The following is a 20,050-nucleotide window of genomic DNA, read 5'->3' as shown; positions in this document are numbered from 1 at the left end:
AAAAGCACCAGTGTTCTTAAGCACTGAGCCATCTCTCCAGCCCAAGGTTCCTGTTTCTTTATTCTCCCAGAACAAGTGCTGGTGTTCAGGTTGGAACTTTCTTTTACATTTCCTTTGCTGCTTTTGTTGTTGGGGGAGGTGAAGGTTCTGACACAAGGATTCTCTGTGTGTAACCCTGGCTGTCCTGGAACTCTCTCTGCAGACCAGGCTGGCCTCAGACTCAGAGATCCGCCTGCCTCTGCCTCCCGAGTGCTGGGATTAAAGGCGCACTCACCACTGCCTCTGTCTTCTACATTTTCTTTTCATTTCTTTTTCTTTTAACACAAGGTTTCAAACTGGCCTCAAACTCTTTGTAGTCAGGGATGACTTTGAGCCTCTGGTTCTCCAGTCTTCATCTCCAGAATACTGGAAATACAAGGCAGGCCACCACATCCAGTTTCTGGGGTGCTACTGACGGAGTCCAGAGTTCCCTGTACACTAGGCAAGCACTGAAGCCATGGAGACACACACACACAACCGACCCCAGACATTCTCATGGCTCTGTCTTGCTCCAGGCCACAGCTCAGCTATTAGCTCCGCATCAGGGCTTCCCTGAGTTGCTCTATTCTCTCTTCCAAGTCTCCCGTTTCATTCCATTTGTCATACAGACCACTGTCCGGAAACACCGTCCAGTATGGTATCTCCCAGCCACAAAGTTTGTGCTGCATCGACTTTTAATTCAGTAAAATCCTACATTGTACAATGTCCAGCATATTTGGCCAGTGGCTCCCACACCGGACGGGACAGACATTGCTCCTGCCACTGAAGAGAGTCGTTAGGCAGGCTGATGTCAAACCAACCTGTGACCTCATTCTTTCGCCTCTCAATGTCATGGCGAAGGTCAATGTCAATGTGAGACTTTTGGTTTTGTTTTGCTTTGAACACAGGTTCTCAAAGGTAGCACTGGCTGGCCTGAAATCTGCCACATAGACCAGGCTGGCCCAGATGCCCAGAGATCTGCCTGCTTCGGCCTTCTGAGAGCTGGGATTTAAAGGCCTGTGGCTTCTAGTTGCTGGGATCTAAACGAAGAGCCTTGCACAGGCTAAGCAAGGGCCTAACCACTGAACTAGAAAAGGATTTCTGCTGTTGTTTTTATTTTGTTGTGGCATTACTTGGGTGTTTTGCTAGTTTTTGAGGAAACCTCTTTAGTTCAAGCTGTTCTCAAACTCATGATCCTCTCGACTCAGCCTCCTGTGTGCTGGCATTACAGTATACTCATTTTGGTTTTCTGAGATAGAGTCTAACTATATAACCCAAGTTGGCTTTAAATTCCTCATCCTCCTGCCACAGGCTCAAAATGCTGGGATTACCAACATGCACTACTGTGACAGTTTGAATGAGAAACGGTTCTAACATGCACAAGTATCTGAGCATGTGATCCCCAATGAGTGGCACTTTTTGGAAGGTTTGAAACATTTATTTGTTTGCTTGTTTGTTTATCAATTGATTGATTTGTTGAGGCAGGGTTTCTTTGTGTAGTCCTGGCTGTCCTGGACTCGTTTTGTAGACCAGGCTGGCCTCGAACTCACAGAGATCTGCCTGCCTCTGCCTCCCTGAGTGCTGGGATTACAGGCGTGTGCCATCGCACCTGGCTGGAACCTTGGTAGAGGAAGTATGACCCTGAAAATATCTTACTCTCCTTATCTCATTTCTTCTCTTCTCTTCTCTTCTCCTTTCCCTTCCCTTCCTTCAAACCTCCTTAACCCCACCTCCTTGTGTAGAGACAAAAATAGGCTCTTTGCTTCCTGCTCCTTCTGTGCCATGCTGTCCCTGCCATGATAGACTCCCCCTGTGAAACCACAAGGCTAAAACAAGTCTTTTATTCCTTAAGTTACTTCTGGAGCCACCAAAACAAGGCACCGCGCCAGTCTTCCCTTTACACTAATCAGTAAAGAGGCACGCCTCATCCATCCACCTTAGGACCGACCTGGACACTGCTGTCAGTGAACGAAGGCCCCCCTCCCCAGGCACCTGCAGAGCAGATCCACAGTACCACCAGAGCAGGTGCCCGGACACCCACATAGACAGCAAGTAAGCTGAAAAGCATAAACGGCCTCCAAATATTTACTGCTCTTAACATGGCCGCCAGACTGCTCCTTCAGCACAGACAGCTGCTGATGTCCAAGGTCAGATGGGGCCTGCTGGGGGAAGTGGTCTTTCAGGACGCTGTCATATTATCTGTCTCGAGGATCAATGTGATAGAGCTGGCCATCACGACGAAGCCCACAAGGATGCTGGAGATGCTGAAGGCCAAGGCCAGCTTAGAGTTCCTCTGGGCTCTCCTCCAGTCCCCAACAGAGTTGGCTTCCCGGGTCTGTGGAGGTGAACGCAAGCAGCAAAGGGGTAAAGGGTGAGGGGAGGGACATTCCTGGAGAATCCAGCATCCGGACCCAAATCCAGCATCAGTTCCCAAAGGAAGGAGTAACCAAGAGGGTTCTAGGATGAGGGGGCAGGGCCAAGCAGGCCCCTGGAGTTGGGGAGGACTGGGAGTTGAGCGACACCCACCTTAAGGGAGAACAGCAGGGCTGGGATGGCCAGCAGGATGCAGAAGCAGAAGGATGTGATAGACAGGCACAGATAATCCCTTGCCGGGGTAGGCAGGGCGATCAGCATGACTGGCCCTGACACAGGAAACCTCTGATAGGCCTGATCCCCTGGCGTAGCCTGGAGCTCCAGGTCCTCGATTTTGGCCCCAGCAACCATGGATCCTGACCTAAGGCAGATCCTGACCTAAGGTCAGTAAAGGCTGTACGTGGAGGGTAAAGAAGCTCCCGAGAAAAGAGGGCCAGAGCCGGGCCTGGTGGTCAGGAGCGTTGGAAGTTCAAGACCCACCTGGACTACAAAAGGTGCTGAAGGTCAGCCTGAGCAACTCTGTAAGAAAACCCTGCCTAAAAAATAAAAATAAAAACAAAGAGGCTGAGGTTTTAGCTCAGTGATGAAACGTACAGCCAATAATATGCCCAGGAGGCGCTGCAGGTGTGGCTCTGCAGTAGCAGGGAGGGGCTGGGGGCAAGGCTCGGCGGTACAGCTTCGCCAGCATCTGGGCTCCACTGTACCGAGGAGATAAAGAAAGTAACGTGCCGAGCCAAATGAAGTACAAGGTACAAACGATGTCATCCTAAGCCAGGGGTGGGGCTTCATCCGGGGTCTCCCACACCTCCACGTTCCCATGGAGTCGCCACACTGGTCCCACATCCCCTCCACGCGCTTCCTGGAATTCCCTCCCTGTCTCTCAATCACTTTTCCTTTCTCCTCTCTCTCTCTCTCTCTCTCTCTCTCTCTCTCTCTCTCTGTCTCACTCTGTCTCACTCCCTCTCCCTCTCTCTCACACACACACTTTCCTCCCTCATGGTCCATAACTCATCACAAACCCGAGGTCTGTAGTTCTGACCTGCGCTTCTCAGGTCCTGAGATGACCTTGGCAATCTGCGTCACTGGGCGTGGCCTCATGAGGGGCCACCGCTTCATTGTGATTGGCCGCTGTCCAGTGGGTGTGCCTCCAGTGCTTGCATCTGATTGGCTCAATGGGGGCATTATCCAGCCACACCTTTTTCTGCAAGCTCTTGTGATTGATGTTCTGAGCCGGGAGCCTAGGTTACAGTTAAGGGCCCCTTTGGCTATTTTCCCCCCACCTGAACTAATAAACCCAGTGTCCAGGGCATGAGTGGTACTCCCAGGCTGGACGAGCAATCAGAACAGTGCTGGCGATCACATCAGCGTAACATCCTGAGGTTTATGCCCAGGCTGGACGTCCGGGGCCACACAGTGAGTTAGGCCAACAAGATCCTGGCCCTCCTAGACTTCACAGTTCATGGGAGAGAAAAAGGGGGAGGGGAATTAAATCGATGAATAAAATTAACCGTGAGCCAAATCTGCTATGGTTTGAATTTAAAACGCTCCCCTCCCCCAACTCACATTTTAAACATTTGGTCTCTTGGGTTTGTGGCACTTTGTGAAAGCTATTGGACCCGGCAGGAGGAAGGAAGTCTCTAGGCTTCCTTTGAAGGTTTTTCTCCAGTTTAGTTACAATTGTAGCTCAAGGCTGTGCTCTGTGGGACTTGGCCAGCGGAGGTAAGTCTCTAGGGGCAGGCCTTTGAAGGTTGTTTCCCAGCTTTAGTTACAACTGTAGCTTCTATTTCCTGTCTGTGGATGTGTAAACAGCGCCTGGTGTTGGCCCTGCTGTCATTAATTCTGTCCGTTGTAGGGCGCTGAACAGCAGTATTCTCCCAACATTCCGGCTTGGAGGGGGCTTTGAGCTTTGGAGGGGAGGTAAATAGAAAGTCACCTGTCTGAAAGAGCCAAGACTCCTGCGGGCTGCTCTCCAGCAGTTAAATAAAGAACCGTGGGAGGATTACGTACCCCAATTTACGGAACCAGGGCCTCCTGATACGGGTGATGGGAATTAAAACCAAGTTGAAACTGGGCGTTTAATCCCAGCACCAGGGAGGCAGAGGCAGGTGGATCTCTTGTGCGTTCGAAGGCAGCCTGGTCCACAAAGCAAATCCAGGACAGCCAAGGCTACACAGAGAAACCCTGTCTTGGAAAAACCAATCCACCAATCAATAAATAAAATCAAGTCGTTGTTGGAGGAGGTCTCAGCAAGACTGAGGCTGAAACAGGTTTATTGCAAGCAATAAGGTTGTTTACATCCTTATTGGAAACAGTAGAATGGGGGTTGCCAGGAAGAATACAGCTGTAGTTGCCAGGATACAATGACGTTTGCAAGTGATACAGGGTACACAGGACTCACATCTAAGACTAATTGCTCTGCCAAACTGTAACAGGCCCCCGGACTTTAGCAGGTCCCAAGACCTTAGCACAACTGATTCCATGATGCAGGCGCTCTTCAGGTGTAAAAGTCAGCATGCAGACAGCACCACCTGCCAAAAATGAAAACAAAGACCTGATCCATCAAAACCCACAGTTCTGGGGAAGTCTCTAAATGTACTAACCTCGCTTTTCGGCTTCCATCGTTCCGCTTCTGCCTAACTGTTCTTGTTAGCTGACGTGTGTCAACCCAGAACGTGGTTTTTGTGTTTAAAAGGCTCAGGGCTACCCTGGGATCCCCAGCACCCAGTGTGGTCGCCGACTGGCTAATAAAGACTTTCTACTGGCTTAAACCCGTGTCCCAGCAGTCTCCTCTGGTGAGCACCTGACAACACATGCTTCCCTGACGTGGGGGGAACGCAGAGATACGCAGTGACCTGAACACTCCACTGCCTGAGGGGGTGCCTCGGTTTCTCAGGAACTGGCAGACATACAGTGCCCGGGGAGCCGTGGACTCTAACCTGAAATACCTATGACACAGGCCTCTCAGAGCAGCTAGACCAGGCCAACCCCGTGAATCCCTGAAGAAGGAGACTTTTCTGAAGCACTGCAGAGAGATTTCTTGAGCGTTTGAGCTGCCCGCAGGCTGGTGCAGAGGGCTCCCAGCTTGCAGCTTTACTTGTGTTTTTTCTCGACGAGGCTGCTTTGGAATCATCCTTGCTCCTCATAAGTGATGCTTCGCCCACACTCCTTTGGAGCTTGTTGGAAGCCAGGTCTCAGCTCTCCTGTGGCACAGGTCCCAGGCTCGAGTCGATGCCCTGAAGAGTTAGCCAGATCTGCAGTTTTCAATGGTTGTTCTCAACCATATTCTTGCCCACTGGTCACCGGTGGGTTAGATTTGCTTGGTGGAATTCTCTGTAACAGCATTTCTTACAGAAACTGAACTGATGCTCAGAGCAGTTACATGGCAAACACCTCGTTTCCCGAGGCAGAGTGGGAGAGGATCTGGCTGCCGTAAGAGCTTGCAGCCTGTGCTGTTCCATTTTATATAGATAGATAGATAGATAGATAGATAGATAGATAGATAGATAGACATATACACATACATGTGTGTTTCTTGCCCGCATGCCTGTGCGCCACATATGTGCAGTGCCTGTGGATACCAAAAAAAATGGGGGGGTTATTGGATCCCCTGGATTGGAGTTACACACAGTAGTGAGCCACCATGTGGGTGCTGGGAACTGTTTCACTGCAAAAAGCAACAAGTGTTCTTGACCAAGGAGTCATACCTCCTGCCCTGGTTTTCCTTACCTTTCTTTAATGACAAGAGCTCACTATGTAGCCCAAGGTGGCCCGTAACTCTCCATGTAGACCAGACTGGCTTCAATTTCACACAGATCCACTGGCTTCTGCCTCAAAAGTGCTGGGATCAAAGGTGTGCACCTCCACCTCCATCACGTATGCAACTATTCTAATGCTAATCATCATTAGTAACCCCAATAAAAAATGCACTGGTCACCAAGGTGGACTCTGATGCAGTCATTACTTTGGTCTGCGATGGGTTTCCTGTGGTGAGTAGGTGTGTTGGTATAATGCTCTTGTGGAATGTGTACACTTTACCCTTGTTCATTCAAATGCTGATTTCTCTCCCCCACTCTCTGGTTTCAATCTGGACATTGCATTGTGATACTTATTCTATGCGTCACCTGTCTCAACTTTGTGTAAACAGGCCAAAATAAAGCAACCAGCCACAATGTTGAGCAAGGGAAAGGAAGCAGGAAGAGAGGGAGGAGCCAGAGGACAGGAAGGTGGGAGGTAGAGGAGGAGGGGAGAAGGGAGAGAGCTGGGAGAACAGAGAGCAGAGATCTTGGAAAAATGTGGAGAGATGGACTGGACCTAATATATCACAAAAAACAAGTACAATGTGGGAAATCTGAATGGTAGAAACTATGTGGGCTTGGAGGTTTAGGATGGAGTAACTATTGCCCAGCATTGTGTTCTAGGTTAATTAAATAAATCATAGTCTCTGTGTGGTGATTTAGTTATACAGCTTTTAGGACTAACAGCAGCTTTACCAGAAGATATAGCAATAGTAAATATTAATCGTCACTTACAGCATAGGTGTGTGCATTGTGTGTCCCCAGAAAATGTCTGTCACACAGTGCTGCCACGGTGGACCCCCTGAAGCTGTGAGCCAAAATGAATCCACCCTCAGGTTTTTTTTTTATTGAGTGTTTCTGTCACGTGGATGTAAAATTAGCACATGGCTGTGAGGGGTTAATTAAAAAGAGGGAGGGATGGACCCTGGAGGGATGTGAGAGCCTGGGGAGCAGGAATGGGTGGGCACAAACATTATCCTGGGAAAAGAATGTGTGAACCGAGACAGGAAACACAAGAGGAACCAGCCTTGACAGGGTTCCAGGGAAGGGAGGACGAGCGAGTGCAAAGGCTCTGAGGTAGGGAGTAGGTTGGCAACAGCGGGAAGAAAGACAAAAACAGGAGCTGCATTCACAACTGATTCTAGATACCTGAACAGCACATATCACAGGTTCACACACACACACACATACACACACACACACATGCACAACTGAGAACACTTAGTTAGGGTGTCTGTTGCTGCAACAAAACACCATGACCAAGAAGCAGGTTGTGGAGGAGAGGGTCTGTTCAGGCTTACACTTCCAGATCATAGTCCATCACTGGAGGAAGTCAGGAACTCAAGCAGGGCTGGAACCTGGAGGCCAGAGCTGATGCAGAGGCCGTGGAGGGGTGCTGCTTCCTGGCTTGCTTTCCTTGGCTTGCTCAGCCTGCTTTCTTAGAGAACCCAGGACCACCAGCTCAGGATGTCATCACTCACAACAGGCTGGGCCCTCCCTCATTGATTACTTGCTGAGAAAATGCCTTACGGCTGGATCCCATGAAGACATTTCTCAGTTGAGGTCACTTGTTCTCTGATGACTCTAGCTTGTATCAAGTTGACGCAAAACCAGCAGCACAATTGACCCCTTGACAACTTGACACACAAACACATCAGTATTAAGTCAAAACCCTTCCTTTCTTATTCATCCTCAAGGTCTCACATGATAAATAACTTTGAAAGTCCCGTAGTCTTTACAAATTCAAACACAATTTTCAGTCCCTTTAAAATATCCAATCTCTTTTGAAAACTGAAGTCTTTTAAAATTCAAAGTCTCTCAACGGTGGGCTCCAATAAAATACTTTCTTACTTCAAAAGGGGAAAAGAAAATCAGGACACAGTCACAATAAAATCAAAGCAAAAACAAATTCCGGCCGTCTTGTGTCTGGGAACCACTCGTGATCTTCTGAACCAGAACCACACTATCTTAAATAAAAATAGCAGTGGGCCTGACAGAGTCTCTAAGCTTCGCCCTGAAACTTCACAAGCAGGCCTCCATCTTCTGCACTGCTCTCGACATTCTTATCTTCCAAGCTCCTACGGGACATCCCGCGGAACTCTCAACATTCAGTGGAACGTTCAGTGGCTCTTCTAGCCCAAAGCTCCAAAGTCCTTCCGCAATCCTTCTGAAAACATAGGCTTGTCACAGCAATACCCCACTCCTGGTACCGACTTCTGTCTTAGGGTTTTATTGCTGTGACGAGACGCCGTGACTACGGCAACTCTTAGGAAGGAAAACATTTAATTGGGGCTGGCTCACAGTTTTAGAGGTTCAGCCCATTATCATCGTGATGAGAAGCGTGGTGGCGCACAGGCAGACATGTTGCAGGAGAAGGACCTGAGAGTTCCACACCTTGATCCACAGGGAGCAGGGACTGGTGACCCCCTGGCCAGACCTGAGCTTGTAAGATCTCAAAGCCCGTCCCCACAGTGGCACACTTCCTCCAACAAGGCCACACTTCCCAACAGTGCCACTCACAAACATGAGTCTATGGGGCAAGATATCGGGGATGGTGGGAGGGGGGTCAGGCATGGGGAATAAAGAAGAGAAAAGCAAAAGCTGGGACCAGATGGTATCGCATAAACTGATGACTTATGCCAAGCAAGTTTATTAGGAAGTGTCGGAGAGAGACCGGGACAGAGTCAGGAGAAAGCTAAATCGGACAACTTTGGCAAAGAGAACACAGGATGTACAAGACAAAGCTACCTTAGGACTGATAACAGGCTGCCTGTCCACAGCCCTTTAAGGGAAAAAAGCTGGTTTCTGAGAAACTGAAACCTGTACTCTTTCAAGGCCCTAGCCCTAGCCTCAGACCAGCCTTGCCAAGTCCGCTACTGGGCAAGGACACTAAGTTTCATTTGTCCTTTCACTGGGGCCTCTGAGAAAGCCTGGGATCGGTCTGGCTCCCAACACAGAAAGACTGTGAGCTCAGATGCCAGTGAGGCAAAAACACCTCATCACCTGCATTAATAGATAGATAGATAGATAGATAGATAGATAGATAGATAGATAGATAAATAAATAAAAGACAAAACAAAGAAAAAAAATAAACTAAGCGGGTGCTAAAGAGATAGCTCAGTTTGGGAGTCTCTGCACCCTCCACGGCAGTACGACATCTGTAGGAGTTAAGAAGGCAATTCGGTTCAACACAACTGCATAGCTGGTGTCGGTTCTGACTTCGGCAGTCTGACCCCAAGTGGTTCTTATTGGAAGTGTATCTAAGCAGAACACGATTTGCCGAATACTTTTCTGGTAATAATTAGCTCAGTCACGAACACACAAGAAAGCGTACGTACGTTTCCTCAAGGAACAAAGTAAACCAAATAAAGATCAGGTGTGACCCTCAAAACTCTTTATAAAGACCTGAGACACCTTCTACAGCTTCTATGGGTCGACTGGGAGAAACAAGCTTGCCACGAGGGTCTGAGGGTGAGGGAGGCTCCTGCCTGGTGTGGCAGGTCTCCATGCTAGAACGAACATCCACTCCCAGCCTTCTGGGGGACATCAAGTATTGGATTCCTTCCCTTGAAGGAACAACCGTGTGTACAAAGATCCCAGGTTCCTTTAGCTCTGCACGTGCTACCACAAGGAACTCCATGCCTTCTGCAGCTTAGGAATTGAGAGCACCCGCTACTCTCACAGAGGACCTGGGTTTTAGTCCCAGTACCCACATGGTGGCTAAAAAAATAAAATTAAATTAAAAAAAAATCTGTAAGATCTGTAACTCTAGTTCCAGAGACTCCAACACCCTCTTCCGGCCTCCACAGCCCTGCATATTTTTGTTACGCAGATACACATGCAGACGAAAAACACCATACACATAAAATAAAAACAAATGACGATTCAAAAAGGGGGTGGAGGTTAAAAATAAAAAGGTGATTGCTGCCTGTCCCAGTGTGCTTGCTAGCATAGTCTGGTTTCTTTCAAGCTCTTTGAACAAAAGGAATTGCCTTGCTGAACTGTTTTCACTATTCCTGTGTTCCTTTGTAAACACAAAGAATATTCCTCGTTTTTAACCTTGTTTGCTGAAAGCAGCCAACAGATTGAAAACTCCCTTCAAAATAAATATCCACTATTAAAGTTATTAGCAATATGTGAGGAGAGAGTGATGGCGTGTTTGCAGTTCTGAGCCCTGTTCTGGATTACTGGGGAGATGGGAAAGTAATTTTTTCCCTGTGTGTGGTGGTCCCATCCTCGTTCCCCTGAGAATACCCCCCATAGACTCATGCTTGGATGTTTGGTCCCCAGTTAGTGGAACTGTTTGGGAAGGATGAGGAGGTGTGGTCTTGTTGAGGAAGGGGTGTTCCTGGGGGTGAGCTTAGAGATCTCAGAAGCCCATGCCAGCCCCCACCGCTTCTCTGAAGCCTTTGAATCAGATATGAGCTCTCAGCTGCCTCTCCCGCACATGCCTGGCAGCTTGCCATGCTCCCTGCCATGACTGTAATGGGCAAACCCACTGAAAGCGTAATGTGTAAGCCAAATAAACCCTCTCCTCCCCCCCGGACTGGTTCGGTCAGTGTTTAATTACAGTGACAAGAGAAGCAAAACGGGATAGAAATACAGCCAAGAATTGATTTTAAATAACTTTAATTATTTTTATTAGTACATGCTGAATTTACAGACCTGTTCGTTGTTGTTACCCAGGGACACATAAAAAACCTCTCCTGTGGAGCTGGAGAGATGGCTCCCTGCATAATTAAGGTGGTTTGAGTGAGAGTGTGCCCCACAGGCGAATATGTTCAGACACTTGTTCCCCAGGTGGTGGTGGTGCTGTTTGGGGAGATTGTGGAACCTTTAGGAGGTGCAGCCTAGATGAGGAAATATGTCACTAGGGGCAGGCTTTGAGTTTACAGACACACACACACACACACACACACACACAACTCTGCTTCCTGTGCGTAGATAAAATGTGATCGACTAGCTTCCTGCTCCTTCTGCCTCCATACAATGCCTTCATTATGCAGGGAGAAAAAGACAGGAAGGAAGGAAGGAAGGAAGGAAGGAAGGAAGGAAGGAAGGAAGGAAGGAAGGAAGGAAGGGGAAAATGATCAGTAATAGTCAGAGGTGGTGGCACACACCTTGAACCCAGCGCTCAGGTGGCAGAGGCAGGAGACTGTCCGTGGTTTTGAGGCCAGCCTGGTCTACAGAGGGAGTTCCAGGCCATCCAGAGCTGAACAGTATAGCAGCAAAAAAGATTAGTCACTATTTCCAGAGCTCGGTCCTTAACCTCCAGGGCACCCAGCCCCTTCCGACCGCTGCATCCCAGAATTGAACCCAGCAGGTAGACAGTGTCCTGGCTCTGCAGTCATCGCTAGACCCCAGACTGGTCCACCCAACTCCCTCCAGAGAGTTAATTTCCTATGCTATTTGCATTTTTAACAAAACAGCTGTGGGGGACTGGAGCCAGTGAGCTATACCTACGTTTAGGTGGCATTCCACGTTAAGACAGCCCTTCCAGCCCATGATACAGCCCAGAGCATGTCTGCCATCCTGACACTTCAGGAGGCAGCGCGTCAGGGCAGCAAAGTCATCCGTGGCTATGAACTGAGTTCCAGGCCAGCCTGGTGTAACGGAAGTTTGGGGTTCTTTGTAAACTCAGTCATGTTAGGTAAACACGTTTCGGTTTTAATCCCGTCTGTGTGGGATTTCAGTCGGGCTTTAGTTTGTCCACAGCTAACAGTAAACTGTGGGGGCGTGGCTTTTGCCAGGCTCACAGAGAGGGGCGTGGTCTAGGACTCAAGTATAAATATGAGAGCCTAGAAAGAGGCGGCCTGGCGTTCCTTGTTGGCGTGTGGCCTGCAGCAGTTTGGAGAGACCCGAGAGAGACAGAGAGAAACCGCTCTGAGGCACAGCGGCTTGAAGCCTACTTGCCTATGATGTCTGCTGTTGATGGAGATTGGCCGATCCCCCCCAAAGACCCTTCGACTCTCAATAGCCGGGAGAAGAAAAGGGGCCCCTCTCTCCACTAACCTTCTCTCTCCTGCTAGGGTTGGGAGGTTGAAAGGGAGGTTGAGGCCTAAACACCCCCAATAAAAGTTTTAAAAACAAGTGCTACAGCCTGGAATGTATGAAATATTTTTTTCAAATGCTGGGATTGTGGGTGGCCACACCTCAACGGGTTCTTATTTATTTATTGGCAGGATTTTACTTATTAAGACCCGCAGGCAGCCTTGAACTTGCTGTATAAGCTAGGCTGTCTCAAACTGACCCTCTTTTTATTTATTTAGAGCCAGGGTCTCGCTATGTAGTCCTGGAGCTCGCTGTGTGGACGACTGAGCTTGAATTTACAAAGATTTACCTGCCTAGGTCTCTTAAGCTTTCTTACAGATTTATCTACCCGCTTCTCGGAGGACTTCCGTGCTCTCTCTCTCCCCACTCTGCAGAAAGACAAGGAGGCTCCACCATCGTAGGCCCCAAGCGCCTGAAAGCAGCGGGACCACGCCCACCTCTTGAGGCCAGCCAATCAGGATTGGAGATGCTCTTCCCTCCATTGTGAAGAATGGCCTCTGACAGGGCAGCGTTTAGGATTCCGGGTAGCGCCCCGGAAGGCGCGGTGGCTCTGTGTCGGTGAGTAAAAAGATCATGGATACACCCGCACCTGCCAAAACTTCTAAGAAGCCGCTAGACCGCGAACAGACTTCCGAAGAGAAAGCATTTTACGCTCGGAATCACTTCGTCATGACGGTCCTCGCGCTGATCCTTTTCCCACCCTTGGGATTGGGAGGCCTCTACTACAGCCGCAAGGTAAAACTCTTCCCTGGACACTGGCCGCTTGCCACCTGCAAATGCTCCTGTCCCCTAAGTCTCCGGTTGGGCTCTCCCCACAGTGGCTCTAGGCCTCCTACCCTCCTCCCAAGGACCTCAGGCCCCAGAAACCCATACCCATGCTCCCGCCCTTACAGACCGACGAGGCCAACAAGAGCAGCGACTGGGAAGACGCTTACCACAACTCAACTCGGACTATATTTTTTGATGTATTTGGCATAATGATTGGTTTGGGCCTCATTTACGTATTCGTCCTAGTTTTATGAAGCCTAGACCCAACAGCCACCCACGTAGACACTGACCAGCCACCAAGAAGAAACTCAGAGCTTCAGACATCCCGCTCGCCAGGAACCGAATGACTCAACATCCCAAAGATCCCGGAGGCCCCTGCCTGCACTCAGTCACCTCATTCTCATTGGGCCTCCACAGCTGTCTCCATCCACCTTGGAGACCCACAACTCAAGAACTACGTCAGCGTAAGCTGCTCTTCCATGAAAAGAAGAAATCGTATTTCTTAGCCCAATAAACTCGAAGGGAATATTCTGGCTTCTCCTGTGTTCGTGAGGAGATGGTTTTCCTGGGTCTTCTTAGACCCAGTGAAAACCAGAATGCAGTAATGGTGCCATACACACACACACACACACACACACACACACACACACACACACAAGAGTATATTTAGAAATCTGAATGTATGTTTACTTGCTACGTGTCTTCACTTGGAAGCTGAGGTGCTGGGCTTCTGTTGTCTCAGAACAGGAAAAGAAAACAACTCGGCCATCTGTGCTGGCACACGCCTTTGATTCCAGCACTCAGGAGGCAGAGGCAGGATGGATTTAGGAGTTTGAGACCATCCAGGGCTACATAGTGAGTTCCAGGACAGCCAGAGCTACATAACAGAGAGACCCAGTCTCAAGAGAGAGAGAGGAAGAGGAGGAGGAGGAGAAGAAAACAGAAACTTCATCCACAGGGGTTGCATCCCTGTAATCCCAAAATTCAGACGTTTTCAAGGCCAGCCTGGGCTGTGTAAATGAGACCTTGTCTTACACACACACACACTCATGCGTGCACACACACATGCACCTGATAGGTGATGGATGGATAGATAACTATCCCCGCTTCTGCAGAAAATCAGAGTTCAGTTCCCAGCACCCATGTCAGGTGGCTTGTCACCTGTGACTCCAATTGCAGGGGATCCGACGGCCTCTTCTGTGTGGCTCACAGACTCACTGGCATACGCCCAGACGCGCATGCATATACAATCTCAGACCAGGCATGGTCGGGGAAACACTTAATCCCACCACTGGGGAACTGGGGAGGCACAGGCAGGTGGACCTCGGAGTTCATGGCCAGCCCCGTCTAGAGAGTCAGTCCCAGGACAGCCAGGGCCATACAGGTAAACCATTTTTGTACTCTGAAGAATGAAGCACGCAAAAAAAAAAAAAAAACAAAAAAAAAAAAAACCTAAAACGGGGCGGAAAGCTGTAGTGTAGGTTACACCACTTGAGTCAGCTAAGGAGGAAGGACGAGAAAACAGGTCCGCTGCGATTTGAGCGGCGGCTGAGCAACCCCGCCACCTGTTGGTAGTTGGCAGTAAGTTCATCATCTCCTGCGAGTTCGGCGGTTGTGCGAGCGTGGTCGTTTGCCAGCCTGTGACTGTTTGAATGTGAGAGGTCATCGTTAGGTCTACCTCCGTCGTTCGCCTTAGTTTTCTGAGACAAGCTCTCTCACTGAACCTGCAGCTTGCCATTAGGACCAGACTGGCCCAGGGTCCATTTGCCTCTGTCCCCACAAGCCCTGGCTTTTTACTTGGCTTTGGGGCTCCAAACTTAACGCTTGTGCAGCCAAGAGGACTCCATGCCAGCCTCAGCTACAAAGCAAGCCCAGGCTGGGCTACCCAAGGCTCTCTAGAACAAACAAACAAACAGGCTTAGGGAGATGGCTCCCTGGGTAACGTTTTACCTGAGTTTAGATTCCCGGCACAAAACAAAAACAAAAAAAGAAAAAAACTGAGCGTGGCAGAACACGCCTGAAGCTTCAGCACAGAGACAGACATGGTAAAAATCAAAATAAAAACTAGGGGGCGTGGCTGAGGGTAGAGGGCTTGGGCGAAGTCCGGGCTTTGATCTGTAGCCCCGCTTGGTGGTGGCAGGAGGATCTGAAACTCAGGACCATCCTCAGCAAGTTGGAGGCTAGCCTGAGCAAGGGGAGATCACTGGTCGGAAGTCCTGGAGGTGGGAGGGGCAAATGTCAGGACTGGGTGAGTGGGCGGGCCCCTCGAGGAAAACCAATGCGGCCTGAGACCCCTAAGGCCCCCATCACGCTTGCCTCAAAGACCATTTTCTAAGCTTTGAGGTGCTCAGCCGAAACCTGGGAATAAGCAAAGGAGTTTAAAAGAAGCCGGTTGTACAGCTCTGTTTCCAAGCTGGAACTTGGAAGTCTCAGGCCGACCAATGAGCAGCCAGGACTGAACTTGCTCTATAGGAACCATCCAATAGAAGTAGGAAGCCGGGCCTGGGAGGCGGGTCCTGCCCGGTTGACACAGCTTGTGGCCCAGAGCTTTCCTGGGACCTCCTGCGGATTTTTGAGGGTAGCGGTGGAACATGGGGAAACTTGATTTTTAAAGGTTAGCGAAGACGTGGTGGTGGGAGCCGCGCAGTTGCTTTATCAGGAAACATGAGAGAGTACGGTTAGACGGGGAGGAGCTGGAGCGTGCTAGCCTGGCCGGTGAGGGGTCGTCCTCGCTCGCTCGCTGTCTGCCGTGGTTCTGAGGCAGCGTCTCTCACTGAGCCTAGGGCTCACTGTGTCTAGACTAGCTGTAGCTGTGCGTGGAGTCCTGGGGTGCTGGGACAGGCAGATGCCGCCACGTCGGGCGTTGCCATGGGTGGGTACCGGGATCTGGAGTCAAGTCCTCCCCTTTCGCTGTAAACACTCTGCCGCGAGCCATCTTCTCAAGCCTTGGGGGTTTTGTTGGCGTGTTCGTTTGTGTTGGTTTGTTGTTTGTCTTTAAGGAAGTTTTTAGTTTAGCTCAAGCTCCTGTTAGCTATGCAGCTGAGAGGCTGGCTTGAATCCTCCTAACCGACTTAACCCGCTTTATTTATTTTGTTGGCTTGTTTTGGGCTTTTTGAGACATGGGCTCACTATGTAGATCAGGATTGCCTGGAACTCACGATCCTCCTTACCTCTGCCTTCGAAGTAGTAGAATTATAGATGGACCACAATACCAGTAAGGCTTTCTCTCCTCTCTCTTTCCTCTCTCTCTCCTCCACCTCTCTCACTGTATCTGTCTCTCTCTTTCTCCTTTCCTTTTTACAGGCTCACCGTATACCCCCGGCTGGAACTTGCAATCCTGAACTGGCTGGTACGGAACTCTAGTAGATCCACCCATTTCTGCATCCAGAGGGCTGGGATGAAAGGCGTTTGTAACCATGCCCAAAGAGAGTCTTACCTTTAGGGTGTTTTATAGGGTCCAAAAAGGTAGCTTTGGGGGGTGGGTAGGGAGGGACAGTGTTTGGGGAACAAAGTGTTGTAAGAGGACATTTTACATTTTAGAGAGAAAAGTCATCAGAATCAAGGATTTGGGGGGTAGAAGAAGAGCCAGTGTGAGCTACGGAAACAATTATAAAGGTGAAGAGGGAGGGGGACTGGGGACACAGGAAGAAGTCCACAGGCCAAGCGAGATGATAGGCTGTGGAAGGTGGGAAATTCTGATGGGCAGGAAATTCTACCGATGGTGAAAAGGAGTGGATCAGGATCTGGAGAGACAGCCCACTGTCTGAGAGCACCAGCGGCTCTTCCAGAGCTCTGACTCCAGTTCAGCACCCTCGTCAGGCTGGCTTCCAGGGCATCCAGCAGCCCTGCTGACTTCCTTGGGCACTTACACAGACACACACACACATAAAAAGAAAAAGAAATATTTACCCCTTTGGTTTTTATTACTTTATTTTACTTTACACGCATGATTTTTTTGCCTGCGTGTAAGCCTGTACACCGTGTGCCCACTGTATCTGCTGGGGCCGGAAGAGGTCATCAGATGCCCTGGGGGCGAGAGAACCGTGAGCTGCCATGTGAGTGCTGGGAATCAAACGGGGTCCTTAGGGAAAGCAGCCAGTGCTCTTGACCACTGAGCCACCTCTCTGCAAGGGCTAAAGTTAACCTGTAAGCTCCATTTGCCCAAGAACGGATAACATCTTAGAATGCTGGCAGTTATTATTCATGTAAAATGACTAGTCACGTGTTTCCCCTGGTTGCCTAGCTTGACCACACGGAGCTGGGCTGTGTGTAGGCAGGAAGGACTATCAGAATGCATGCTTGCCTCCAATTGGATGGAGGCAGGAAGTTCCTGCATCCTTGCTAGCTTTGCCTTTATGAGCCCCTGACTGACCTAGTTCAGCGCCATTCCCCGGGAACCCTGGGTGTAGACCTGGCAGTGTCCATCTTCCTGGCTGGTACTTAATAAAGCTTGCTTTAATTGGATAATCATTTGGTCTTTCTCCTCACCTCACGGTTTTCAGGCTTAAAACTCTCCAGCCCCCAAGTTTCTTTTCTTATTCTTTTCTTTCTCTATCTCTCTTTTATCTTTAAGAACGAGGTAAGGATGACTGAATGGGGAGTCTAAATCCGTGCTCAGACCTGAGTCACTTTCTGTCTCCGTGTGTTTGAACTAATGGCTGCAGTCAATAAGAACGAAGGGCAGAATGAAGAGGAAACTGAGGCTGCAGTCAGCCAAGCTATCCCGGAGTACTGCTGGTTAGCCACGCTGTCCCTCTGCTGTCTGCTTCCGCTGGGCTTGCTCGCCTTGCTCTTTTATCACAAGGTGATGCTCTTCATTCCTCGTCTCCACCCTGACTCCCCCCTGCTTCCTGTAGATTCAGATCCCACTCCCCATTTGGGTCCTTTCTGCTCCCCACTTTACCCTCTCAGAACCCTTTTTTTTAAAAAGCTTACTTTAGCCAGGAGCAGTGGCGCACGCCTGTAATCCCAGCATTCACGGAGGCAGAGGCAGGCGGATGGCTGTGTGTTCGACACTAGCCTGGTCTACAAAGCAAGTCCAGGACAGCCAAGGCTACCCTGAGAAACCCTGTCTGGAAAAACCAAACCAAACCACAAAGGCTTATTTTACTTATGTGTATCACATATTTGTTTGTGCATGACTGAAGTGCCTTCAGGGTCCAAGAGAAGATGGGGGTTACAGGCAGCTGTGAGCCCCTGACACGGATTCTGGAAACCATACTCAAGGCTTCCGTCAAAGCAGTGTAGGCTCTTAACCACCAAGCCATCTCTCCAGCCTCTATCTGAGGATCCTTTAAAGCTTATCTTTTTCCTCTTTCCCTCTCCCCTGAAAAGCAGACAGTGATCTACAAGGAACAGAACAAATATGAAAAGGCAAAAGACGCCTCCAGATATACCTTCATTTCGGCCTTGACCTCCATCATTGGAGGAGCCATCATTTTTCCCTTCATGTTATACCTAAAATTCCTCCTGTAACCTGTCACTGCCCGTGGACTGACCACGAGATATGTCCATACGATGACGGGACTGATGTGGCCTGCAGCTTAGGACTCCCTGGGACACCTTCTCGCTGAGGTCTGGGGTGCCGAACTGATTGAGATCAGAAATAAAATCAGTAAGAGCAATGACAGGCCTTTGTGGACTCTGGTGCTAGATGGAGACTCAGCATGGAGGCAAGGATGAGCCATGCCCAGGGAGGGCAGGGCAATCAGGGTGCCCGGCTCTACTTCTAGTCTTGCTGATACCCACACAGCTACCGCTCTTGAAGCTGTCTTTTCTTTCTTTTTTTTTTTTTTTTTTTCCTTTGCAAATTTAATTGTCAGGACAGGAAGGCCTTCCCCCCTGAGCCAGCTCTCTGGTTAGTCCTGGCTCACTTTCTGCTGTTATTTTGTTTTTGTTTTGGCTTTTGAGACAAGGTTTCTCTATGTAGCCCTGGCTGTCTTGGAACTCACTCTGTAGACCAGGCTGGCCTCCAGTTCACAAAGATCTACCTGCCTCTGACTCCCCAGTGTTGGGATCAGAGGTGTTCCAAACACTATCTAGCCCTAAACCATTTTCCAGTTAGTGATTTTCCTCATCAGTGTGAGCCTTACGTGGTATGAGTTTTTACTAATGCCAAAAAAATATTATTTTTACCTTGTTAAATTCCGGATCTTTTTATTTTTAGAAATATTCTCGAACTTTTTGCTAGAGTGCAGTTCAGCCTGATACACCCAGACCTCGTCTTTCCAGTCAGCATCTGAGAACTGTTTGGTCAAGAACTACCTTAAAGAGTCATTAAGTCAAACCCCAAGACAAATGGCTCAAGTGCCTATTTAACATTTCAAAGCTGACCTGCCCACCAGGTTATCCCAGAATCCTGCAGTCCTTACCTGCCTATTTAACATTTCAAAGCTGACCTGCCCACCAGGTTCTCCCAGAATCCTGCAGTCCTTACCTGTCACAGGGTATGGCTGGGATACCCAGCCCTCTACCCTAAACTCTCTGGCCCAGGGCAGGGCTGCCCCCTCCCCGAGGCTCTTGCTTATAATCCAGACATTTTAGTAACCCACCCCTTCTGGGCCTCCTGGCCTAAGCTTCTGGTTCTCCTCCCACTCAGCCCACAAGGCCTACCCAGTCAGGTAGCCAGAATGCTAGAGAGCTAAAGTTCCTTCTACATAGTCTTAAATAGCCCTCACCTCAAAGTCCCTCCTACTCTTTAATCCCTGTCATCTGGTTTCTTGCTCTGCCTCTTGATTTAGGGGTAACTTTATTAAATCCTGTGTACAGAAAGCTCTTGGATTAAAGGTGTGTGCTAAGGCTGGGTGAACCACACCATAATCACCTGTTTACAATAAAGTTCTGGGAGTAAAGGTGTGTGATAGGGCTCAACCACACCAAAAAAGAAACAGGGTTTTACAGTTCCCAATGGGATCAAACATCCCGCAACACCCCATTTTATCTACAATAAACGTTCTCCTCCACCATACCTAGCAGTCATGTCCTTCCCTCTTTCTTTCTTTCTTTCTTTCTTTCTTTCTTTCTTTCTTTCTTTCTTTCTTTCTTTC

The 20,050-nt window shown here is 49.3% G+C and overlaps 1 protein-coding gene across 1 annotated transcript; it reads left to right on the top strand.

Annotated features, from left to right (window-relative positions):
• The first annotated feature begins 12,809 nt into the window (after positions 1-12,809).
• Positions 12,810-13,258, top strand: Pmis2 (PMIS2 transmembrane protein). Its single transcript, XM_055594697.1, has 2 exons — positions 12,810-12,971; positions 13,130-13,258. Exons 1-2 carry the CDS (start codon positions 12,810-12,812, stop codon positions 13,256-13,258), a joined length of 291 nt encoding a protein of 96 aa, XP_055450672.1.
• The last annotated feature ends 6,792 nt before the right edge of the window (positions 13,259-20,050 follow it).

Source organism: Psammomys obesus, unplaced genomic scaffold (genome assembly GCF_907164565.1).
Source record: "Psammomys obesus unplaced genomic scaffold, mPsaObe1.curated_primary_1811, whole genome shotgun sequence".
NCBI classification, from domain to species: Eukaryota; Metazoa; Chordata; class Mammalia; order Rodentia; family Muridae; genus Psammomys; species Psammomys obesus.
The sequence above is the reverse complement of the archived record's forward strand: the minus strand, read 5'-3'. Positions and strand labels throughout refer to the sequence as shown.

Coding starts and splice junctions, on each gene's coding strand:
- Pmis2 (XM_055594697.1), top strand. CDS start 12,810: ATGGATACACCCGCACCTGCCAAAACTTCTAAGAAGCCGCTAGACCGC. Junction 12,972..13,129: donor GCCTCTACTACAGCCGCAAG/GTAAAACTCTTC, acceptor CCGCCCTTACAG/ACCGACGAGGCCAACAAGAG.